At 42.9% G+C, this 24,184-nt stretch overlaps 1 protein-coding gene across 1 annotated transcript in view; it reads left to right on the top strand.

Moving 5' to 3' along the window:
• Positions 1-18,511: 18,511 nt before the first annotated feature.
• The window catches only part of LOC126469874 (protein Pixie), a 60,591-nt gene continuing 54,918 nt past the window's right edge, over positions 18,512-24,184 (top strand). The window contains exons 1-2 of the mRNA XM_050097197.1: positions 18,512-18,686; positions 23,413-23,632. Of these exons, the coding sequence (XP_049953154.1) occupies positions 23,420-23,632 (213 nt within the window). The 5' untranslated portion in view covers positions 18,512-18,686; positions 23,413-23,419. The remainder of the gene's footprint in view (positions 18,687-23,412; positions 23,633-24,184) is intronic.

Genomic DNA, 24,184 nt, shown 5'->3' with positions numbered 1-24,184 from the left:
ATCATGTCATGGGTCCATGATGGAGTTTGCCTCTATTAACAGTTCATGACTAATTATCAAAGATGGAACTTGCATTTAATGTATGGTGCAGCTAGGTTTAGAGCCCAGAAAACCAAACATTTACAAACAACCACAATAATTATCATCAAAACTGCAAGAATTTTACAGTGTGAAAAAAATTTACGAGGTATTTGGTCGTTCAAGCTACAGAGACTCGGCCACGTTTCCCGAATAAGAATATTTTACATAATAGAATTTGAATTATGGTATTGGATTGTGTGGGAGGCGATTCATCAGTAAGTCCGCAGCTCGTGGTCGTGCGGTAGCGTTCTCGCTTCCCACGCCCGGGTTCCCGGGTTCGATTCCCGGCGGGGTCAGGGATTTTCTCTGCCTCGTGATAGGTTAGTTAGGTTTAAGTAGTTCTAAGTTCTAGGGGACTGATGACCATAGATGTTAAGTCCCATAGTGCTCCGAGCCATTTGAACCTTTTTTTTTTTTTATTATTCATCAGTAAACACCCGTCTACTGGCCTGCGAAATATCCATTTTTGAAGCATACCTCCTAGAGAGCGCTGTTGTAGCAGCAGTTGTAACCAAATACTAAAAGTATGAAAGCACTTGGGCCAAATAGTTTTCAACCAAGAGTTCAGTTGTGTTGTGGACTATGTTGTAATCATACATTTAGACCGTCGTTTATCACTTCGAAGAGTTGTTGTGAGCTCAAGATATTGTTATGAAATGTATGATGTCTATGTCAACAAAAAACATTCATTCCCGACCGTTTGTTTCTTACCTCAAACTACTCAAGTTAGGATCCTATACCCTCTTTATAAGTTTGAGCCTATAGGTTTCAGGCGTACTGTTGACTATTCAAAGACAGATACAGCATAGGATATTTGTTATATACAGAGACCCTGTAATTCAGATGAAGCATCCACAATATGTACAGGCTTTTTATACACTCGTGTGCAAACTGGTGTCATATTTCCTTTTGCCAGCTTGTAAGTAAGTATGTTAAACGTTTATCTGTTTTATGGTAGTGAGTAGTCATGACACATAAGCACTGCTACATCTTTCACATCAGTAGACGTAATTTAAAAATTGTCTGTGATATAGAGGGTGTCCCAAAAACACACTGACGATATTTGGGAACAGGTTGCTTAGGAAAAAAAGGCTAATAAACAATAAACAAGGGCTCTAAAATGCATACCTTATAGAGCCATGAGCATTGTTCAGTAGAAGGGATGTTTCACTCTAGTGAAGATGAAAACGTGCTCATAGCTCTTAAAGTATGGATCTTTACTAGACCTCCTCTCAAAATATGGAAAGCAAAGACTTTGCAGTAGAAGAGATGTTACACAGTATCTAAGACGAATTACTAAAGAAATAAATGTATCACATAAAACAAAAAGGAAACTTCATTTGTTAGTCAGAAACTGTTCTCATGTTGATGTGCTGATGCTGTTGCACGTTACAAGACATTCTGCAAAATATTAAAGCTAGTAATACGGACATCAAAGGAAATACACTACAAGGACAAGATGATCACATCAGATATCGAAATAAAGACATTTGGAATATAGTGAAGGAGGAGACTGGTAGAGCCAGACATGAAGAGGGCTGGTTCAGATGGCTCTGAGCACTATGGAACATAACATCTGAGGTCACCAGTCCCCTAGAACTGAGAACTACTTAAACCTAACTAACCTAAGGACATCACACACATCCATGCCTGAGGCAGGATTCGAACCTGCGACCGTAGCAATCGCGCGGTTCCGGACTGAAGCGCCTAGAACCACATGAAGAGGGGTAAATAGCATTAAGAGTGAACGATATATTGGTAACAGATGGTTGCAGTGTTGAAAAACTTTTTAATAGACATTTCACAACTGTTACTAAAAAGATGGGATTGAAAGGTTCAGTAGATGTTGCCAAGGAGTATCCCAAACAAAGACAGCACTCACAACTTCACAAACGTATCATCCTCGCTACCCAAGCAGAAGTAATGTCCATCATAAAATCTTTAAAATAATAAAAAAAAGAATCTATTGGATATGGTAAAATTTCAGTGAAGTTACTCTGCTTCTGAGTTTAGTAACATATTAAACTAATTGTGTAACCAGTCATTTATCAGTGGAACATATAGTGAGTGGTTGAAATAGACTGAAGCTAAGCCTTTGTTTCAGAAAAGAGAGAAAGAAATATTGTCAAGTTTCACTTTTGAAAGCATTCTCAAAAGTTTAGGAAGGGTAATATACAGTTAACGTCTTGTCCATCTGAGAACAAATGACTGAGGGCCCTTTCGTCAGTAACATTGCCAGATGCCAAGTTTGTTTGCAGTTGTTACACACATTGCAATAAATAGCAAATCAAGTGTAGTCTTAGAATTTTCATGGGCATTAATAAAATGTTCCTAGCCAATTCTTTGTCCCCCCTGCGGGTTCGGGGGTCAGAATAGGCCCGCGGTATTCCTGCCTGTCGTACGAGGCGACTAAAAGGAGTCTCAAACGTTTCGGCCTTATGTGATGGTCCCCTGTTGGGTTTGACCTTCATATCTCAAAATTCTTCCGAAGAGCGAGCCGATTGGGGAAGGGCGCCTTACTTGGTGCATTGTGTCGATCTTGCGATCAGACCTTTCGCCAGCTTATTTGTCGTTGCGTTGCAGTGCTGCCCGCTCTCCATCTTTTGGGCATGGGTACGTTCCCGCGTGCACTTTCCACCTTGCGCTGTGCAGTGCCACTTTCTGCACTGACGACGACAATGGACCACATGTCACCTAACATCCAGCACGGTAGCCAGTCCGTTGTGGTGGGGCCACCATGTACCCTGTTGGTTGTAGCCCCCTGACAACACAGGGATCGCTCTACTGACGCCTGCGCCGTCAACTCCGCACGTATGCCAAGGAGTAGATGCATATCCTACTGGGGTATCGGGACTCCCGGCAACGGCCACCCTGCCAGGTGGCTCTTGCTGAGGCTGGGTGGCGCCAGTGGGGAGGGCCCTTGGTCGGAGTAGGTGGCATCAGGGCGGATGACCCGCAATGAAGCGTGGTACATCATCTCTCACTGGCGGTCAGCCGCCAGCAGTCTCTAAGTGTTCTTGGGCTCAATTTAATGCTCAGAAGTACGATCCGAAAACGTTCCCCTCTCTGGCCACACCGTGGGAGGAGCGTAAGTCCCAGAATGGCAGTGACAGTTATTCGCCCCGGTTCCTAGTATGTACGAGATTTGATGGGGAGTCTTTTCTCTCCACAAAGCCTCAGTTCTTCGTAGAGCATTTAGAGGACAAGTTTGGGGAGGTGGAGGGCCTGTCCAAAATGAGCTCTGGGTCAGTCCTGATACAAACGGCATCCTCTGCCCAGTCACGCAGGTTACTTGCTTGTGACAAGTTGGGGGATGTTAACGTTACCATCACGCCACATAAGAGTTTAAATATGGTCCAGGGTATTATTTTCCATAGGGACCTTCTTCTGCAGTCTGATGACGAGCTGCGCGCCAACTTAGAGCGTAGAGGTGTTCATTTCGTCCGGCGGGTTCATCGGGGTCCAAGGGACAATCTAGTTGCTACCGGTGCCTTCATCTTGGCCTTCGAGGGTGATACATTACCGAAGAAGGTCAAGGTGATGGTCTACCGTTGTGACGTCAAGCCCTATATCCCTCCCCCGATGCGGTGCTTTAGATGCTGGAAGTTCAGCCATATGTCTTCCCGCTGTACTTCCAGCCTCACATGTCGAGATTGCGGACGCCCATCTCATCCCGATATGCCATGTGCCCCGCCTCCCATCTGTGTTAACTGTGGAGAGCCTCATTCACCTTGCTCGCCAGACTGCAGAATCTTCCAGAAAGAACGTAAAATCATGGAATACAAGACCCTGGACCGACTGACCTATACTGAGGCCAAAAGGAAGTACGACCGATTACATCCTGTGAGGCTGACATCTTCCTACGCCGCTGCTACAACTACTGTGCTAGCCCCATCAGCTTTGCAAATTCCGGCCGGATCGATGAGTAGTACAACTCCTCCTTGCTCCTGCGCCACCTACCTCAGGAGCAACACCATACCACCCATCGGGGACGTCCGTCCCTGCTTCTAACCCGGAGAAGTGTCCAACTTCTTCGGCTTCTCACGCTCGCAAGGGGTCCCTTGGGTCCCTCCCTTCCCAGGATTCCACCAGCGGGAAGGCTGACGACCGACAGTGGCGTAAGTGCCCACAATCGGCTGGTCGTAGTGCTTCTCAATCCTCCTCAGTCCTGGAGACTGAATCGGTGAAGCCCTCCCAGCCAGTGAAACCCAAGGAGCAGCGTGAGAAATCTAAGAAGAAGAGCTCTAAGCCCAAGGAACTCGCGGTGGCACCCACCCCACCGCAACTCTCCCACTCTGCGTCTGAGGACGAGGTGGAGATTCTGGCGTCCGCTGAGGACCTCGATCTCGCCGGTCCCTCAGACACAATGGATAGCACTAGCACAGGTGTTCAATCGGAGGCAGCAGGTGACCCAGCGGCGTAATCTGCCTTCCCAGTCCCGTCGCGCCTTTCTCAGACATGGACAATACCATCCTCCAGTGGAACTGCAGCGGTTTCTTCCACCATCTAGCTGAGCTCCGACAACTTATCAGCCTTCACCCTTTCTTCTGCATTGCTCTTCAGGAATCTTGGTCTCCCGCAATGCGAACCTCCGCCCTCCGTGGCTATTGGGGTTATTATAAGAACCTGGCAGCTTATGAAAGGGTGTCTGGTGGCGTCTGCATCTATGTCCTTAACTCTCTTCACAGCGAGTCTGTCCCTCTACAGACAGCTTTAGAGGCTGTCGCTGTTCGGGTGTGGATGCCACAGGCTGTTACCGTCTGCAGTCTTTACCTTCCACCGCATGGTGATGTCACGCAGCATGTCCTGGCTGCGCTGATAGCCCAATTGCCACCACCTTTCTTGTGCGATTTCAATGCCCATAACCCTCTGTGGGGTCGGTCAGTGGCAACAGGTCGAGGCGCCACCGTCGAGCATTTATTGGCGCAGCTCGATCTTTCGATTTTAAATGATTGTGCCTTCACACACTTCAGTGTGGCGCATGGCACATACTCCGCCATTGACCTTTCGATCTGCAGCCCTAGCCTCTTACTGTCTGTCCAATGGAGTGTGCATAACGACCTGTGTGGTAGTGACCACTTTCCGATCTTTCTGTCACTGCGGTGGTTCAGTCAGTCACCACCAGCATCGTCATTGCCGCAGAATCGGCCATTCCCCGTTCTTCTGCGTCCCCTCGGCGAAGGACTTTGCCTTGGTGGTCGCCTGAGATCGCTGAAGCGATTAAAGATCGCTGGCGGGCGCTACAGCGTCACAAGCGACATCCCTGCATTGAACACCTCATCACCTTCAAACGGCTGCGTGCGCGGGCCCGCCGCCTTATCCGCCAAAGCAAGCAGGAGTGCTGGGAGCGGTATGTGTCCACCATTGTCCTCCATGTCTCTCCATCGCAAGTCTGGGCCAAGATCCGACGCCTCTATGGCTATCGGACCCCTGTCTGCGTCCCTGCGCTCTCACTGAATGGAACAGTTTGTACAGACTCCGACGAAATTGCCAACAGCTTGGCAGAGCATTTTGCTCTGAGTTTCGCTTCTTCCAATTACCCACTGGCCTTCCGCTCCATTACAGAGCGGATGGAACGTCGGAGCCTTTCTTTTCGCACCCACCATCCTGAATCCTACAATGTTCCATTCAGTGAGTGGGAATTTCACAGTGCCCTCGCCGCTTGTCCTGATACCGCTCCTGGGCCAGATAGCATACACTGTCAGATGCTGAAACACCTTTCAGTGGACTGCCAGCGACGGCTCCTCGACCTTTACAACCGCATTTGGGTCGAGGGTGAGTTACCGTCGCAATGGTGGGATAGTATTTTTATCCCCATTCTGAAACCAGGTAAAAACCCTTTGGAGGTGGACAGCTACCGTCCCATTAGCCTCACCAACGTTCTTTGCAAGTTGCTTGAACGGATGGTGAGCTGGCGTTTGAACTGGGTACTGGAGTCTTGGGGCCTTCTGGCTCTGTCTCAGGGTGGGTTCCGTACTGGCCGCTTCGCCGCCGACAATCTGGTGAGCCTGGAGTCGGCCATCCGTACTGCCTTTGCCCGCCCTCAGCACCTGGTCGCTGTCTTTTTCTACATGCGGAAGGCGTACGATACGACATGGCGTCATCACATCCTTTCTACGCTTCATGGATGGGGTCTTCGAGGCCCTCTGCCGATCTTTATCCGAAATTTTCTGTCGTATCGTACCTTCCGCGTGCAAGTCGCGGCCTCCCATAGTTCCTTTTTAATTGCAATAAACGGGCTCGCTGCAGCGGTGGGAAGTTCTGTCTCCACATCCCTGTATGCTGATGACTTCTGCCTTTACTACAGCTCTATTGGCATTGCAGCTGCTGAACGTCAGCTACAGGGCGCTATCCATAAGGCGCAGTCTTGGGCTGTAGCTCATGGATTCCAGTTTTCGGCAGCCAAGACCTGCGTTATGCATTTCTGCCGGCGACGCACTGTTCACCCGGAGCCGCGGCTTTATCTTGACGGCGAACTTCTTGCTGTGGTGGAGACACACAGGTTTTTGGGTGTAGTTTTGGATGCCCGGTTGACTTGGCTGCCTCATATTCGGCAGCTTAAACAAAAGTGTTGGCGGCATCTAAATGCTCTGCGATGCTTGAGCCACACCAGCTGGGGCGCCGACCGATCTACCCCGTTACGGCTCTACCAGGCATTAATCCAGTCCTGTCTGGATTATGGGAGCCTCGTTTATGGCTCAGCATCCCCATCTGCGTTGCGGGTGCTGGATCCAATCCTCCACAGCGGGATACGCCTTGCCACTGGTGCTTTCCGTACCAGCCGTGTGGACGGCATACTAGTGGAGGCAGGTGTCCCTCCACTGCGGCTACGGCGCCAACGTTTGCTGGCCGCTTATGCTGTCCATGTTTGTAGCTTCCCCGGGCACCCAAATTATCGTCTCCTGTTCCCGCAGTCAGTCGTCCATCTCCCAGAACGTCGGCCCCGATCGGGTTGCACGATTGCGGTCCGCGTCCGAGAGCTTCTCTCCGGGCTTGGGGTTTTCCCAGTTCCACCTCCTTTCCGGGCCCCTCTGCGTACACCCCCGTGGTGTGTGCCCCGCCCTTGCCTTCGGCTCGACTTGGCACAGGGCCCGAAGGACTCAGTCCCTCCGGAGGCCTTCCGACGCCTCTTTTACTCCATCCTCGCCACATATCAGGGCTCTGGCATTGTTTACACTGACGTTTCGATGGTTGCTGGTCGTGTTGGTTTTGCTCTAACTCTAGGGGACCATTCCGAACAACGTTCATTGCCGGCTGGCTGCAGCGTTTTCACTGCTGAGCTGGTCGCCATCTTTCGTTCCCTAGAGTATATCCACTCCTGCTCAGCTAAGTCCTTCGTTATCTGTAGCGATTCCCTGAGCGGTTTACGAGCTCTCGACCAGTGTTTCCCTCGTTCTCGTCCGGTGATGGCTATCCAGGAGTCCCTGCATACTCTTGCCCGTTGTGGCCGCTCTGTGGTCTTTGTTTGGACCCCAGGCCATGTTGGGATACCCGGCAATGAAAGTGTTGACCGCCTGGCGAAAGAGGCCACCAGTAAACCATCTCTGGAGATTGGCCTCCCAGAGACTGATTTGCGAGGAGTCCTCCGCCGAAAAGTTTTTGCGCATTGGGACGCTGCATGGCGCGATCGGACCACGCCCAATAAACTCCGTGCTATAAAGGAGACGACGACTGTGTGGCGGTCTTCCATGAGAGCCAACCGCAGGGACTCAGTCGTCCTTTGTCGGCTTCGCATTGGCCACACCCGACTGACACAGTTATTTACTGTGTCGTGAGGACCCACCTCTTTGTCGTTGTGGGGCAGCCTTGACGGTGGTCCATATTCTGTTGGAGTGCGCCCTTTTAACTGTGCTCAGGCAGACGCTTGCGCAGCCTGATACGCTCCCTGCCCTTTTAACTGACGACTCTGCCATAGCGGACTTAGTTTTGCGTTTTATTCGGGCAGGGGGCTTTTATCGCTTAATGTGTTTGTCTTTTTGTGTTGATTCTGGCCTATGGCCTACGATTTTAGTGGTTTTTTAAATGTGTTTCTAGGTGGTTGGCTTTTCCTTTTTTGTTTCTATGGTCGGCCAACCACCATCACACTCTGTGTGATTTTAGTTCGTCTTGTGTGGTATTGGTCTAAGTTTCTCTTGTTCTGTATCGTCTGTCATCTATTCTGTTGACCGTTTTTTATTCTCTGTGGGTGTTTTAGTATTTAGAAAAAGGGACCGATGACCATAGCAGTCTGGTCCGTTTAATCCCACAAACCAAACCAACCAATTCTTTGTCACCAAACTTTGAAAATACACACTACATGCAATTCCGAACTTGTAAGAGGTTTTCCACCTGGACATGCCTAAAATGTGATGACATATAGAAGTAGTGGACAGTGTTAAATTCTTCGGATTACAGCTTAATAATAAATCCATCTGGGAGCAGCACTCTACAGAACTGCTAAAGTGTCTAAACAAATCTCTGTTTGCAATGCGAATGTTGTCAGACATAGAGGATATAAAAGGTAAAAAGCTGACCTGCTATGCTTCTCTCATCCATAATGTATGGGATTCTTTCTTGGGGGTACTCACCAAGTCAAGCTAAAGTTCTCCATGTACTAAAACGAAACGGGTAATAAGAATTATTTGTTGTGTGAAACCGAGAACATCCTGCAGAGGCCTGTTTAGGAAACTGGGGATATAAACTGCTGCTTCCCAAAATACACTGACGGAAAAAAAATCGCAAGACCAAAACACATTTTATATAGAGTAATAAAATTTCGGGAATGCATTTGTCTAGGTATCATATTTAAGTGATTAACAATGCATGATCGTAGGTTAATGTAAGCGCGAGATAATCCATTGCAAATGTGAAATGTTACAACATGAAAAACCTGTGCAACCAGAAGAATTTTGAATGGAAACATGCAAATGTGCATGAATTGTGTTTTATAGGTGCTAGATGTTAGTTTGCGGGGTGGAGTTGCACGCCTGTTGCACTATGTCGGTCAATACAGGGGCCGTTACTGCTGGTTGTGAATTACGCTAGAGTTGTCGTTCGACGACGTCCCATATGTGCGCCATTGGAGACCGATCTGGTGAGTGAGCAGGCCAATGTAACTTAACGACACTCCGTAGAGCATGTTGGGTTACTACAGCGGTGTGTGGGCGAGCGTTGTCCTGTTGGAAAACGCCCCCTGTAATGTAATTCATGAATGGAAGCTCAAAAAGTCAAATCAACGGATTGTCTGTAAATTTGCAGTCAGAGTGTATGGGATGACCACGAGAGTGTTCCTGCTGTCATACAAAAATGAGGTGTGAAATCTTATGGGACATACCCGCTAAGGTCATCAGTCCCTAAGCTTACACACTTCTTAACCTAAATTATCCTAAGGACAAACACACACACCCATGCCCAAGGAAAGACTCGAACCTCCGCCGGGACCAGCCGCACAGTCCATGACTGCAGTGCCTGAGAACCAACGCACGGCCAGCACTGGCATCGAGCCAGAATCAGCTTCCATCAGAAAAAAAAAACAGTCCTCCATCCTGCCATCCAGTGAACTTTCGCATGACACCACTGAAGTCGCAAATGGCGGTTGTTTGGGGTAAGTGGAAGGCACGCTACAGGGCATCTGGCTCGAAGCTGTCCTTAAAGTAACCGATCAGTAACAGTTCGTTGTGCCACTGTGGACCCAACTGCTGCTCAAATTGCTGCTGCAGATGCAGTAAGATGCGCCAGAGCAATACGCCGAACACGATGGGCTTCCCTCTCGGTAATGTTACATACAGATGATACATTCCTACTAAGTCGTTCTGAAATATTGCAGAAGGAACATCCAGGTTCTCGTAATTGTGTCATTATGACCTCATTAAAACTCAATGAGCTGTTGATAATGGCGCCTTTGTCACCTTGAAGGCTTTCTTGACTAACATCAACTCACCACGTCCAGTCTCAAAGGGAAGTAATGCTCACGAGGTTATAGCGTTATCTAAAGAAACATGATTTCGCCCTGATAGTGGCGCTATTATCGCGACTGTTATGCCACTGGTGCGGAATTTGAATAGATATCATTTTTCAGATGCTGAAACACAGCTACCAACTTTCGCATATGCTGCACAACTCCTCCCTGGTGTTGCGTCTTTTTTCCGTCAGTGTATTTATTGCCTAATGACATTTGTCATGAAAAATATATCTCTTTTTCAAACCAACAGCTCAGTTCTTGGTGTCAATACTAGAAATATGAATAATATTCACAGCTATTTAAAGTCACCTACTTTGGCCCATAAAGGTGTCCATTACCCCACAACACACATTTTCAGCTACCAATAAATTTCAGTTTAAAAGGCTCCTTAAAGATTTATTGGCGGCCATTCCTACTTAATGCATTCTGACTTATGTGCAAATTCAGAGTAATACAATCATTGTAAATAAGTGTTGTAAAATGATTCTTCTATTCAGTGTTTATTACCTTATAAATGAAAATATGCTCAAAAATTTTTTGAATTATTCCACATACATGGCGATCATTCCACTTGGGATCAGTGGAAGGTACAATAGTATATTTGTTTTTCATTGTAAATATTTATTGTGTATTCTTGTTCTTCTGGCATGTTCTGCATCACGAAGGATCTCCTCACTATGGATCTGTTGGAACGCAAAGTATATCTAATCTCTAACCTAATCTGACAAGTGCTTATACCTCTTAAGTTATGCATTTGAGAGTCCATGTTTATTGGATATCTTTTACTTGTTTCTGTATAAGGAACCTCTCCCTGAAGTTCATCTGTGTTCTTTGGGACACCCTGTGTACACTCAATACTCTCATGAGTAACTGAATCGAAGATGGATGTGTGTTTAGAGAGAGAGAGAGAGAGAGAGAGAGAGAGAGAGAGAGAGAGAGATCTTGGCATTGTAGATCAAATAGTTCGCTGTGATATAGTCAGATCTTGTACTAGCCATCAGCACAAGAGGCGTTTGCAAGATGGGCTAGATGCACAGCATCAATACATATTTTGGTTGCAGTCAGATCCTGGTATCCTGATGTATGGGATACTCCATCTTTGTGGTTGTGCAAGGGCAGGGATTTTCATGTGCTATCGCCCTGGAGTGAAACATGTGAATTTTGATTTAAAGAAAAGCTCACCACTAGAGTCAACTGCAGTGGGCAGCAACGTGTTGATGAAAGTGGTCGGCATCTACTATCTTAGATTGCGACAGTGATTAGATGGATTGTAGTGCAGCAAATCACTCCCCAATTCAGTTGCCTAACAAGAAACAACAAGCACTGTACGTACCAGAACCACTTCCTCACTACATATTATGTCACAGGGTGCAGGACAGGACTACCTCCATGGCACACTTTAAAGCATGATAAAAGAGCACCTGGACTGATAAGTTAGCATACACTGATGGCTAGGTTATGGATACTTCAAAAATTGGACGAATCAATGCATCCTAGTTGCCAACAGCACATTGTTCAGGCAGCTGGTTGAGATATTATCAAGTGACAGTTTAAATGGTTCAAATGGCTCTGAGCACGATGGGACTCAACTTCTGAGGTCATTAGTCCCTTAGAACTTAGAACTAGTTAAACCTAACTAACCTAAGGACATCACACACATCTATGCCCGAGGCAGGATTCGAACCTGCGACCGTAGCGGTCTCGCGGTTCCAGACTGCAGCGCCTAGAACCGCACGGCCACTTCGGCCGGCAGTGGCAGTTTAAATGAGGCCCCTGGTACATCTATCGTTATGTCAATCAAATGATACAGAAGCATACTGTCTGACCATGTACATCTACCATTATGTCAAATGATACAGAAGCAGACTGTCTGACCATGTACATTCATATATAAGTCTGCAGATGATGGTACCTTCGGGAAGGTGATGCACCATCCTATTACTCCTGAATTGTCATATTAGTTTGAGGAACAGTATTGGTTTACAGAAGCTGAAGTGGTGCTCCAAGTCACCCAACGACAAACCTATTTGTGCTTGTGTAACGTCCCTGCTCCACGTTAGACCCTCCTAACAATGAAGTGTGCACGCTTAAGCTAATGCCACACTAGGCGATTTTCTCAATGAAGTTAAACGATTCTTGTCGGCTAAGGATCAGAACCAACTGATTCAAACGGAAAGTGCCACACTGTGCTGGAATTTCTCACTCAGTGAACAGTGAAGTTGCCGCCCGCGATTGTCGCTGTGAAATGGGTCAGGGCCTGCCTCTCTCTCTCTCTCTCTCTCTCTCTCTCTCTCTCTCTCTCTCTCTAATTATTTTTTTAAATGGGCGCTTGTCGTTTGCGTCGCTGCCACGATGGTCTGCTTGCTTCGCCAGTTGCGATACAGTGTCGAAGTGTACCATACTGCTTCGTTTCCTCTGTGTATCGTTGTATCTGAAAAGTGTATATAGTTGTCTGAAGAATATTAGAAGTGATCTTTTAACATAGACTCGTTAATTACAACCTAGTTCTTGTTTATGTTAATGAATTACTCACACTATTTAATAACAAAAACTTACCTCAGTGTTTTACTTATCTCATTTTTTTACTGCTGCACCAACACAATCACATTGCTTAAGTTTCTTTTTATGTGAGTTAGTTTTAGTATTAGACAACAGTAAATCGAAAACTGCTACAAACATACGCTAGTAATCAAAGAATATTACCACAAAAACCTCAAGTTTCTTGTGTAATAACATATACTTTCCTTCACTTGGGCGATTCACAAGTACTGGATGAATCTAATCATTTTAGTAGGCAGTCACGTCTTCTACACCGATGAAAAACATGTACGTTCCTGCACCTACTGTAGTGTAACGACGTAAGTTTCTTATAAACGATTTTCTTTTGACATATGACCATGTGTAGACTTCGTCACCTACGTCAGTTACAACCCACTTCAAAATTATTTATATTCTTTTTAAATTGTCTCAGAATGGTTCTTGAACGAAACACTAAAACATCATTTGAGTCGTATGCGCAGAATTACGTCTCAGTCCAATTGATTTGCGTAAACTTTTTCAATTTTTAGATGTCGTTTGTTTCTCCTCAGAAATTATATTGATACACATTATCTGATTTAATCGATATTAGGACCACATTGAATAAACTTTTTGAGATTCGAAGTCACGATGAACGCTGTCAAAATTCAATCATCTTGTCAAATATATTATTAATTCATTCACATAATTCTTCATAAATAAATCCTCGGAACACGTATTTCAACTTTAATAGCATCCATTAGTTTATTATCTTCCTACATACAGACGTGAACCTGAGCCTTGACGAGACAAAACTAACATTTTCAATAAGATTAAACTTCCTATGATATCATTGTTGTACAAAACATTACAAATTCACTGTTATTTAATTTTTAGAAGCACGACGCAACAACTCGGTTTCAGGATCTTCTGTTGCTCTTAGGCTGTCGACCCGCGTTGTATAGTGGCCAGCAATTTTCTCTCCGCTCCCGGCAATGAAGATGCTGTCTCCGTTCGTTGCGCCTCCCTCTCCGTACATGAAACATAAAACAATACAAAAACTTTCTCTCCGCTCCCGGCAATGAAGATGCTGTCTCCGTTCGTTGCGCCTCCCTCTCCGTACATGAAACATAAAACAATACAAAAACTTTAGACACTTCACAACCATTACAAATATTACAAAAATACATAAACAAAACTAAATTAAACTTATATTCACCTGCAAACTGGGCTGACACTGGTGGATGGGTGACGCTTCAATTTCGTCCCACTACACTACATGTTTTAGTTTAGAATGACAGCTCATCTTGCAAGGGTTGCCCACTCGGCTGTCTGTACTACGCTACACAAACCACAGATTTTTGTCGCAAGTGTGATACCCGATTTTTATTTTCGGGCCGCTTCATTTGCCTCGATTACAATAGTTTCAAATGTGGCACCCTTCGGCGACTGTTTCAACCGCGAATATCATCGAACGGGAAAAAAATTGCCGTGTGTGACGTTAGCCGCAAAACCATCCCGGACCACTCACCATGACTGGGCGGCGGTTGAATGGTGATGGATCAGAAGAGTTCCGCAAAGCTTTTAGCGGCGTCTTTCATTGTAGCCATACCACAGTGCATCACCTTCACCAGCATGCAAGGGGGTGCTACCATTTGTCAAACTTTTATATATATATATATATATATATATATATATATATATATATATATATATTGTGTGAGTGAGAGAGAGAGAGAGAGAGAGAGAGAGAGAGAGAGAGAGAGAGAGGTGAGTGAGTGAGTGAGTGAGAGTGAGCCACGATTGCCAGACCGAGTAAACGTGCATTGGCATATTCATTTGCAAATAATTTTGCGACTTCTGTGCCAGTTCGCAAAAGCAACATTCGGCGACATTATTGATTAAATTCTAACAAACCTTCTCTGAGAAGTCATAAGTAGCGTCATCGCGCATTTCATCTGAAATATACCCGGCAGGTCAATATGACATTTAGTGCCTACAATACTATACACAGTAATACTATTCTTAGAATTGGACCGTGGTTGTGACCGCAAAAAAATGTAAGGCCCCGAAGTCTTTCGACTGTTACTGACTACAGATTCGGAACACGGGAGCTCAGCGATCAATTCGACATACAGTATGCGTTACTAAGTTTGGGTGAGTAATTAAGTTGCTCATGGGTGTAATTTGGAGTACGGAAATATAACTTGTGTGTGGCAGACAATATAGTTCTAACCTGTGAGTTGTGTATTTTTTCTAATCCATTTATAGAATTTATATTCCGTACTGGCATAGTATGGTTAGGTTAGTGTTTTTTAACGTCCCGTCGACAACGAGGTCATTAGAGACGGAGCACAAGCTCGGGTTAGGGAAGGATGGGGAAGGAAATCGTCCGTGCCCTTTCACAGGAATCATCCCGGCATTTGCCTGAAACGATTTAGGGAAATCACGGAAAACCTAAATCAGGATGGCTGGAGACGGGATTGAACCATCGTCCTCCCGAATGCGAGTCCAGTGTGCTAACCACTGCGCCACCTCGCTCGGTCTCTGGCATAGTATCTTGCCCATGATAGTGTCATAGAAAATGCCCTATCACATACAAAACTTATCGAACAATGGATAATAATAAAAAATAACGTAAACCTGAAGTGTCACAATCAAAGTAACATTGAAAATTACTGGAGTGCTTTGGGAAAATGCAAATCAGGAAACTCAACAGATTTTAGTAACTTCAAGTCATAAGGTAATATCACTATCACGCGATCCTAAAGCATTCAAATATGAATAATACTGAAGCTGTTCCATTCATTCCAGTGAGTGATACTGAAATAAACACAGTGAAGTAAACCTAGTATATTCCTGAAGGATACAAAAGGACTTTGCCTGGAAGAAAACCTCCAGCTTGCGTTGCAAACTTAATAATTGGCTGTAACAGGCTTTATGTGTCGTGAAGGCCTACTGAAAATGTTTGTAGATGTATAAAAATCCGGGACTAGTGTAGCAGGGGATACAACCCGTCGGCTTTGGACAATGAGGTCACAAGTCGCCAAACGAGAAGCGATTCTTCTTACAAGGGAACCTCCCCATCGCACCCTCCCCCCCCCCCCCCCCCCCTCAGATTTAGTTATAAGTTGGCACAGTGGACAGGCCTTGAAACACTGAACACAGATCAATATAGAAAACAGGAAGAAGTTCTGTGGAACTATGAAAAGAATAAGCAAAATATACAAACTGAGTAATCCATGTGTAGGATATGCAACATTAAGGATTAAATGAGCTCAGGAGCGCCGTGGTCCCGTGGTTAGCGTGAGCAGCTGCGGAACAAGAGGGCCTTGGTTCAAATCTTCCCTCGAGAGAAAATTTTAATTTTTTATTTTCAGACAATTATGAAAGTTCAGGCACTTACACATAATCAACTTCGCTCTCCAAAATTCCAGGACATGTTCAGATTTGCTTGGACATATGCAGGATTTGGCTGTCTACACACGGAAAAATTTGAACACGTTAAAAACATATGTTTTGACAGAGCACAGTGAAAACTGTGTGACTGTGACACTGTTGCATTCATTTGTTGCAGTTTATGTGACAAACTCTCATGTTTTCATCACTTTTTTGGGAGTGATTATCACATCCACAAGAAAACCTAAATCGGGCAAGGTAGAAGAATCTTTTTACCCATTCGCCAAGTGTACAAGTTAGGTGGGTCGACAACATATTCCCGTCATGTGACGCACATGCCGTCGCCAGTGTGTTACAGAATATATCAGACGTGTTTTCCTGTGGAGGAATCGTAAGACCTTGCGATTAAATGTTCTCGGTTCCCATTGGAGAGGCACGTCCTTTCGTCTACTAATCGCACGGTTTTGCGGTGTGGTCGCAAAACACAGACACTAAACTTATTTCAGTGAACAGAGACGTCAATGAACGAACGAACAGATCATAACTTTGCGAAAATAAAAAATTAAACTTTTCATCCGAGGGAAGACTTGAACCAAGTACCTCTCGTCCCGCAGCTGCTCACGCTAACCACGGGACCACAGCGCTCGTGAGCTCGCCTTATCCATGATGATAGATATGTTGCGCATGGACTACTCAGTTTGTATATTTTGCTTATTTTTTTCATAGTTCCACACAACTTCTTCCTGTTTTCTCGATTGATCTGTGTTCAATGTTTCAAGGCCTATCCACTGTGCCAAAATGAATACCAGAAATCTGGTGTATTATTTCATTAATCGTGCAACCACTTAAAGAGAGAGGAATGCCATCGCGAACTGAATTGTGTGCAGGAAAGTGAACGTTTCGTGTTTTAATGCAGTACGGAGTCAACGAAGTGGCTACGACGAATTGCTTCTCTACAGAACATAATTTCCTATATTTTTCGGTTTCAACAGTTGTATTTTTTTCAGTCAAAAACATGTGCAGTATACAGTTAATAATTCAGTGTTAAAGTACGCAAATGTCGGCCGCCTAATGCTCGGTTTACACTACCAAGTTATTGCAGCAATTTACTTGCGCGGAGGAACTTGCCGCGCGATTTGCGAGTGTAAACATATCGCCAAGTCGACTTGCGACTGTAGCAATTTATTGCGGAAGTGACTTGCTGCACGTTTTTCGCTTCCAGTGTGAACACCACGCAAGAAGTATCTGCAAGTAACTTGCAGCTTTTAGGATTTATTTCTATTTCCTGCAAGTAGGAAGCGCAAGTTATAGTAAGTATGTCGTCTGCATAACATTCATATTTAACATTTTACTTAATGTGGTGACTTAATTTTATGCAACCATCTTACGTATTATATGCAAACAAATTTCAGAAATGGAGGAGAAACGGGAATGGATGAAGCAGAATACAGAACATTTTATTGAAGCTGTGGAGAGCTACCCCGAAATATGGAACGTGCATAACCGAGACTTTAAGGAGAGAGTGAAGGAGATGAGCGCTTTAAATGAAATCTCGTCGATATTCGACAATCTATAAAAGACGTACATATAAAGTAGCATAACTTGGAGAGACAACCCCTTTGCCACCTGCATCCACTCGATTGTTGTTTTAGGAGTCTAGAAAAAGACGATGTGTAATTATTACATGTTCTATTTACTTAGCTTTTCACTTTCTATTTTATGAGCATTAGAAAAAAAAACATTTTTATAATCATATCATTCTGTAAAATGCAGTTTATTTCAATAAAAATTTCATTTCATTGTTGTGTTTTCACATACCTTCAAATAATTTTCCCTTTTCAAGACACTGAAAAAGGCTCTACATACATCGGGTACGATCAGAGAAATCGTGCAGACGGGAATATGAAACAAGTACATTAGGAACTTGTATGAGTCTCCTACAAAGAAAAGGTTTCAAAATTCAAACTTTTTTTGGTTGTATGTTTCACATAAATAAATGAAATGCCTATTTTATTCGTAGCTAACCGGTAGCTATAAATCATAGAGTGACTAGCAAACATTCCTTTGCTAAAATAGCAGTACCGAAGTTTGTATCTCGTTTTGATATGACAGGCGCTATTAACATCAGCAAATACTCAGGATCATTTGAAGGCATTCTGCAAAAGTATCCATGCTCTCGATACTAAGTTCTTGCAAAAGGTTATTACAGGCACCATTTTGCGATCTCATTATCTACTCTCTAACCAAAATACTTCTTTTTTTTCACGTTTTGCATTACAATTACAAGAGCTGCAGCATCTCACCCACCTACTTGTCATTTTACACTTCGGCTGACACTCGTAGTGGTACTGAAAGCATATGTAAACACTATCAGCAAGTTGTTGACGCAAGTTTCTTGCCAAAGAACTTGCGGAAGAATCTTGCTTAATTCTTGCGCTGCTGTGTAAACACAGCTGCAAGCGGCTAGCAATAACTTGCAGCAATAACTTCTGCAAGCGACTTGCTAGTGTAAACCCAGCTTAAGCACGTGGAGCGACAAAGCTTTAATCTTTGGAGGCGGCGGACTTTCTAAACGCGTGTGTTGGCAAGCCTTTTACCCACGAATGGATGTCAGAGTGCATGGTGTAAGTTTTGTGAACACGTTTTTCGAGTGAGTGTATTGTATAGTGTGTGTAGGGTTTGTGGGTCAGTGTTAAATTGTAGGTGCAACTGTGTGCAGGAAGTGAAAATCGATACGGGACATTCTGTGGTACGTATTATACACGAATTGCATAACCATACTGTAAACACATTTTTGTCTGTGATTGTACTGCACATCGCGTTTATGTTGTATTTAAGTGTGTCACTAGCTTTAATTTATCCAGAAATATGATATTTTGCTTTGTTCGAACATAACACATGACTGAAGCTTGTAACTTCATCCTTGCGCTGCTGTGTTGTGTTACGCAAAGGACACTCACGCTGTCTCTCAAATTCTTGGTGCGGGGAACGTACTTTTCTGTTCCCTAATGCTTGTAATTATTTAAGTAATTACTCGTGCAATGGAGGGCCCCGTAGTATGTTCCTTATTGTAACACCAACCCTTAAGGTAGTATTTTCTGCTCTTGCAGACGACAAGCCAGGAATAACGGCACCTCAACTCGAATGTGTCAGTTCCATTCCCACTTTTACCCAGGATGATTTAAAACAATTGCACGATGTGAAAATGCCAGAGATTATTGTACTGAGGAAGCCCATCAGCCGTGTTAGGTTGCATAATCGTGCTTTTTTTTAAATAATGTTTAAAATAATGATCCACTTAATTGTTTGTGTTGCAATGGCTGTTGGTGAAAAGATGGTCTATAAAATAGTTTTATCCTGACAATATTTGTCACATGCACAGTGTCGTTATTACGAAAGCAGAATGTGAAACTGTTTTCTTAGATGTAGGAGGGAAGAGGAAGCAATTTTGTTCTTAAGCCTAATTGACTCTTAGGATTTCAGATAGCTAGGGTCACCTTGTGATAATGTTCCATAGATATGAGTCATATATACAAGAATGTACATATATCAGAAATTTTGGCTATACATTAGATTAAATTTGTTTCAGTAGATCTGCAGTGAGGAGAGCCTCTTAGATGTAGAACACGAGATGAAAACAAGAATACACAAGGGGGCAGGGGGGAGGGGACTTTTCACAAAACAGGCAAATGTTCAACACACTGAGGAGTATATGATAAATCTTGTTACTGATACAATGTTTCATTAAATATAAAACCCATTTTACAACATTTATTTAAAATGATAACCTTACTGCACTGACTCTGTACAAAAGTGAGTGCTTACTACTACATTCAATATTTCATATTAGTAATACACACAAACCAGTTGGTTCAATAAGAAATTAAACAGTGGAGTAGGAATTGGTGACCAATAAATGCTTTAGGCACTTCTTAAACGGAACTTCATCACTAATTCAACTTTTTTTTCATTGAGGCTGGCAAGTTATTGAAGATATGTTCTCGATAATTGACACCTTTCTGGACCAAAGTAAGTGACTTAAAATCTTTGTCAGGATTACTTTTTTTTTTGTAATATTTTTTACATGAACTAAGCTGTTGGTTTGAATGACGAATTTTATTATGGAATAAATATATTACAAAGCATCATTTAATAACCCCAGTTCTCTAAACTTACTCTGTAGGGTGTTCTTGAGTAGTCACCACAAATAATTTTTATTACATGTTTTTGGACTCATAAAACGTTAGTTTGGTTTGAGGAGTTATCACAAAAAATAATTCCACACGGCATCTAATGAAAGTAAGCATGGTATGCCAGCTTTGATATTTTTATATCACCTATGTCTGACAACATTCACATTGCAAATAGAGAGCAACTCTGTGGTATGCTCATCCAAGTTACATTTATCATCATGCTTCAATCCCAAGAATGTAACGCTGCCAACTTCTTCTACCTGTTTGCTGTCACATTTTAGGCATAGCCTGGTGAGAAGCCTCTTAAAAGTTCTGAACGGCATGTAGTACTTTTTCACAGGTTAATGACAAAAGATAGCCTAGGATACAGTTATTAATGTCTAGGAAAGTTTCAATAACTGATCTTTCTGGTACTAAATTTGACCTGCTGTTTACTACAATTTTTCTGTCATCAATAAACAAAAAGTACTTGGCATAGTTGGATTATTTATTTATCTATGTACCCATCTCTATATTCATCCAAGGATCATCTCACAATGATATGATTTGTCAAGGTAATGCAGTGTTCACTGTAGGGCAAAATGTAACATGCAGCATTCTTTAAGATGATAGGACATGTAGCCTACGGGATAAGGACAGGTGGTTGGCTGCAATGCCTGATAGCTTAGTACCTCTCTCTTTCCCAGGGAGATCAGAGTAGAAGCTTTTATTGGTACTGCCAGTATTGTAATTTATCTGCACACATCGTTCTTTGTTCTGAAATATGTTAGGATTTCTAGAACATTTGTGGCTTTTTACTGTGCCCTAGTTAAGTTTTCTTGTATTGAATCTGTGACTTATAGAATCAAATTCCATGGAGCAGTCAAGCAGTAAACCAATAATTTATGCACTGCTTCTGCTGCATAAGCTTCAAAATTTGCTATTTTGTTTCTTTGATCTGCACTTCTTAAAATAAATTCTGTGTCACGACTAGTGTCCTCTTTTTCTCTCTAAGATTTACTGTTTTACCTCTTCACACAGAGTTTGTAATATTTTAGATATGTGAAAGGTTATAGTAATATAGTGGTAATTCCCAGGATCTTTTGTAACTCCAGCTTCAAACCTAGGGGCCCTACCTTAACTTACCTTTTTGAAGCATTCTGGAAGTATTACTTCCACTATTATTTAATTTAGCCTACATGAAAAGTCAATGGTTGCATCAACCAGTGACTACGGTATTTAATTATTCTAGCAGATACACAGTAATTCAGTGTTTTTATTTTTATGAATATTAATTGTTATTGCACTCGGTGTTTAATTTGTTGGGAACATGAAGTCATTTATCACTCTGGGGATGTTGTTTGAACTTTTTACTGTTGTCCTTTTAATTTAATTTTTACTACTCTAACATAATGCTGATTAAAATTATTGTTGACTTCATTTGGATCTCTGTATCCCTTCACTTCCTCTTGCAATATCATGTTAACACTACCTGCTCTACTTTGACTATTGTATCTTCTTTTATTTGGGTCACATTGTCTTAACGGTGTTATTTGAAGTAGTGATTTAGTTTGGTAAAATCTAGTGCCTGATATCTCCAGCATTAGGAGACAGAACATTTGGCACAGATAATGCCTTACACCACATCTGATGCCTGTATACCAAAAGTCACCCAGGATAGCTTTAGTTTCTCTTACCAATGTACTATACATTTTTTTCTTTACTTTGTAACCATTATGACTAGCATGCGAGTTGCTTATTTGGTAATTTTCATGTGTAAGAATTCTTCCCTGAACTAGAAAGTGGTGGTTGCAATCCATTTCTCACTATAATTACTGGTTATGATTGTATGGACAACTGGCCAAGTTATATTTATGTAATAACATAAAGATTAGTTTAAATATTCCCAGGTCTCCTCTGTATTTTTAGCTGGCTACATTTTATTAGTTTTTCAAATTTTAATAATGCTTCTAGTCTGCTTTAAATTTACTTCCTTACTTAATAAAACACACATACCTCAATCAATATTAAACTTCCCACCACAAGGTGGTGATGGATCCAAGATGTCTTGTTTGTTGTTGTTTGCACAGGAGACAGCACTAGTGTGTGCTTAGTGTGTTATGCACGTAAACCAGATGCACCTTATTTATGAAGGGAATAACAGTTCTTTTAGTTCAGTGTTATACAAGACACCGCCTTGTGACTTGTCCTGATATTCTGCCGTGTGGCAGGAAAGTTAGGTAACAAAATTGTAGTAGTAAAACAGAACTGAGTTTTAACGTAGTGGCAAGTGCCTGAGATATTAGAAATAAACTCTTGCTTGAGTTTTAGATTGTAGATTGACCATAGATGAATGACAGTATGGGATCACGAACAATTAAATTAGTATTGCCATTGCAGTCCACAGAATCATGAAAATATTTAATGTACAGCTTTAATAATCAGTTTCCATATATTTAATAATATAGTTTCTTGTGTTATCTTTAAATTGATAAATGGTGTTACATAAGGGGCATTCAAAAAGAAACGAGCCAGAGGCATAATTACGGAAACCAGTACCTGTATGTTAGAAGTATTGATCCTGGCTGTTGAGACACTTGTCCCACTTTTACACATGGTGGGGAATGGCTGTCTCATAGCTGGGGCTACAGTGTTAACCAGTTCCGCACGTACAGCTGGACCTCGTCGTCCGAGGTGAATTGTTTGCCCCTCAGAGCCTTTTGAAGGGGACCAAAAATAGCGTAATGACAGGGAGAGAGGTTCAGACAGTATGGAGGATGGCCTAGAACCTCAGATTTGAATTTCTGCAGGAGTGCCGCAACTGTGTTGGCCGTATGAGGTTTTGCATTGTTGTGGAGCAGAATGACCCCACGGGTGAGATTGCCTGGTTGTTCTCATTTGGTCACTTCGCGAAGGGTGGTCAAGGTTTGCGAGTAACACTGGGCATTCACTGTTATCCCATGCTGCAGGAAGTCAATCAGAAGGAAGGAATTTTTGGTCCCCTTAAAAAGACTCTGAGGAGTCAAACGATTCACCTCGGACGACGACATCCAGCTTTGTGTGCGGAACTGGTTAACATCTCAGCCCTAGGAATTTTATGAGAAACCATTCACTGCCTTGTGTCACAGTGGGACAAGTGTCTCAATAGCCAGGGTCAATACTTCTAACATACCGGTACTGGTTTCCGTAATTATGTCTCTGGCTCGTTTCTTTTTGAACGCCCCTTATATATTGATGCCAATAGAAAAGTGCAGGATGATTATAATGAATTTCAGTGAAATTTTAAATATTTTTATTTTACAGAAGAAATATGCCAAGAAGCAAAGCTACCGAAGAAACCGATAAACTTACAAGAATTGCTATTGTAACAGCTGATAAGTGCAAGCCTAAACGCTGTCGTCAAGAATGCAAGAAGTCATGTCCTGTTGTGCGAATGGGGAAATTATGTATTGAGGTGACATCCAATGACAAAATTGCATCAATTTCTGAAGAATTATGTATTGGGTGTGGAATCTGTGTAAAGGTATGACGTAAGTAAGGATTAAGAATAATTTGTTAGTAATTTTATATCTGTAGTTGTGCTTTACTGTAGGGTTGTCATAAGCCATAGGTAACTTTCTGAAAGATAAAATTTTGCTGTTCCTGCTCACTAATCCTGTTTAAATCTACAACAAAAAGTACTTGAAAATCTGTGATCAGTTGGTCATCTGCTGGGTGACCCCTAATTGCCTGATAGTGGAAAATGTGTATGGTTTAATTTGGTTCAAAAGTGGTATCATCTTCCACATCTCTGCCATTTCCTGTTTTTATTTGAAGAGAAGTATCGTGGAGACACACAAATGCCACCTCAAATAAGTAAATTGCACCAGTTTTATAGAAACTGTGATTTTATTTACAACTTCTACTGTCAGAAAACATGAACAAACATTTCTTCAGAAGTAATTTTCTACCATGCAGTTTCTGTTGGAGTGTATTTTAGTGATTTTTCTTCCTCATCTTTCAGTTTTTTACCCACATCAGCTGTGGGTCAGTCATCCTATTGCTGTTGTAGCACCAAGTAATGCTTATCCTCTTA

The sequence above is a fragment of the Schistocerca serialis genome, chromosome 3, assembly GCF_023864345.2.
Source record: "Schistocerca serialis cubense isolate TAMUIC-IGC-003099 chromosome 3, iqSchSeri2.2, whole genome shotgun sequence".
Taxonomy (NCBI): domain Eukaryota; kingdom Metazoa; phylum Arthropoda; class Insecta; order Orthoptera; family Acrididae; genus Schistocerca; species Schistocerca serialis.
This window is presented reverse-complemented; position numbering and strand designations above follow the sequence as displayed.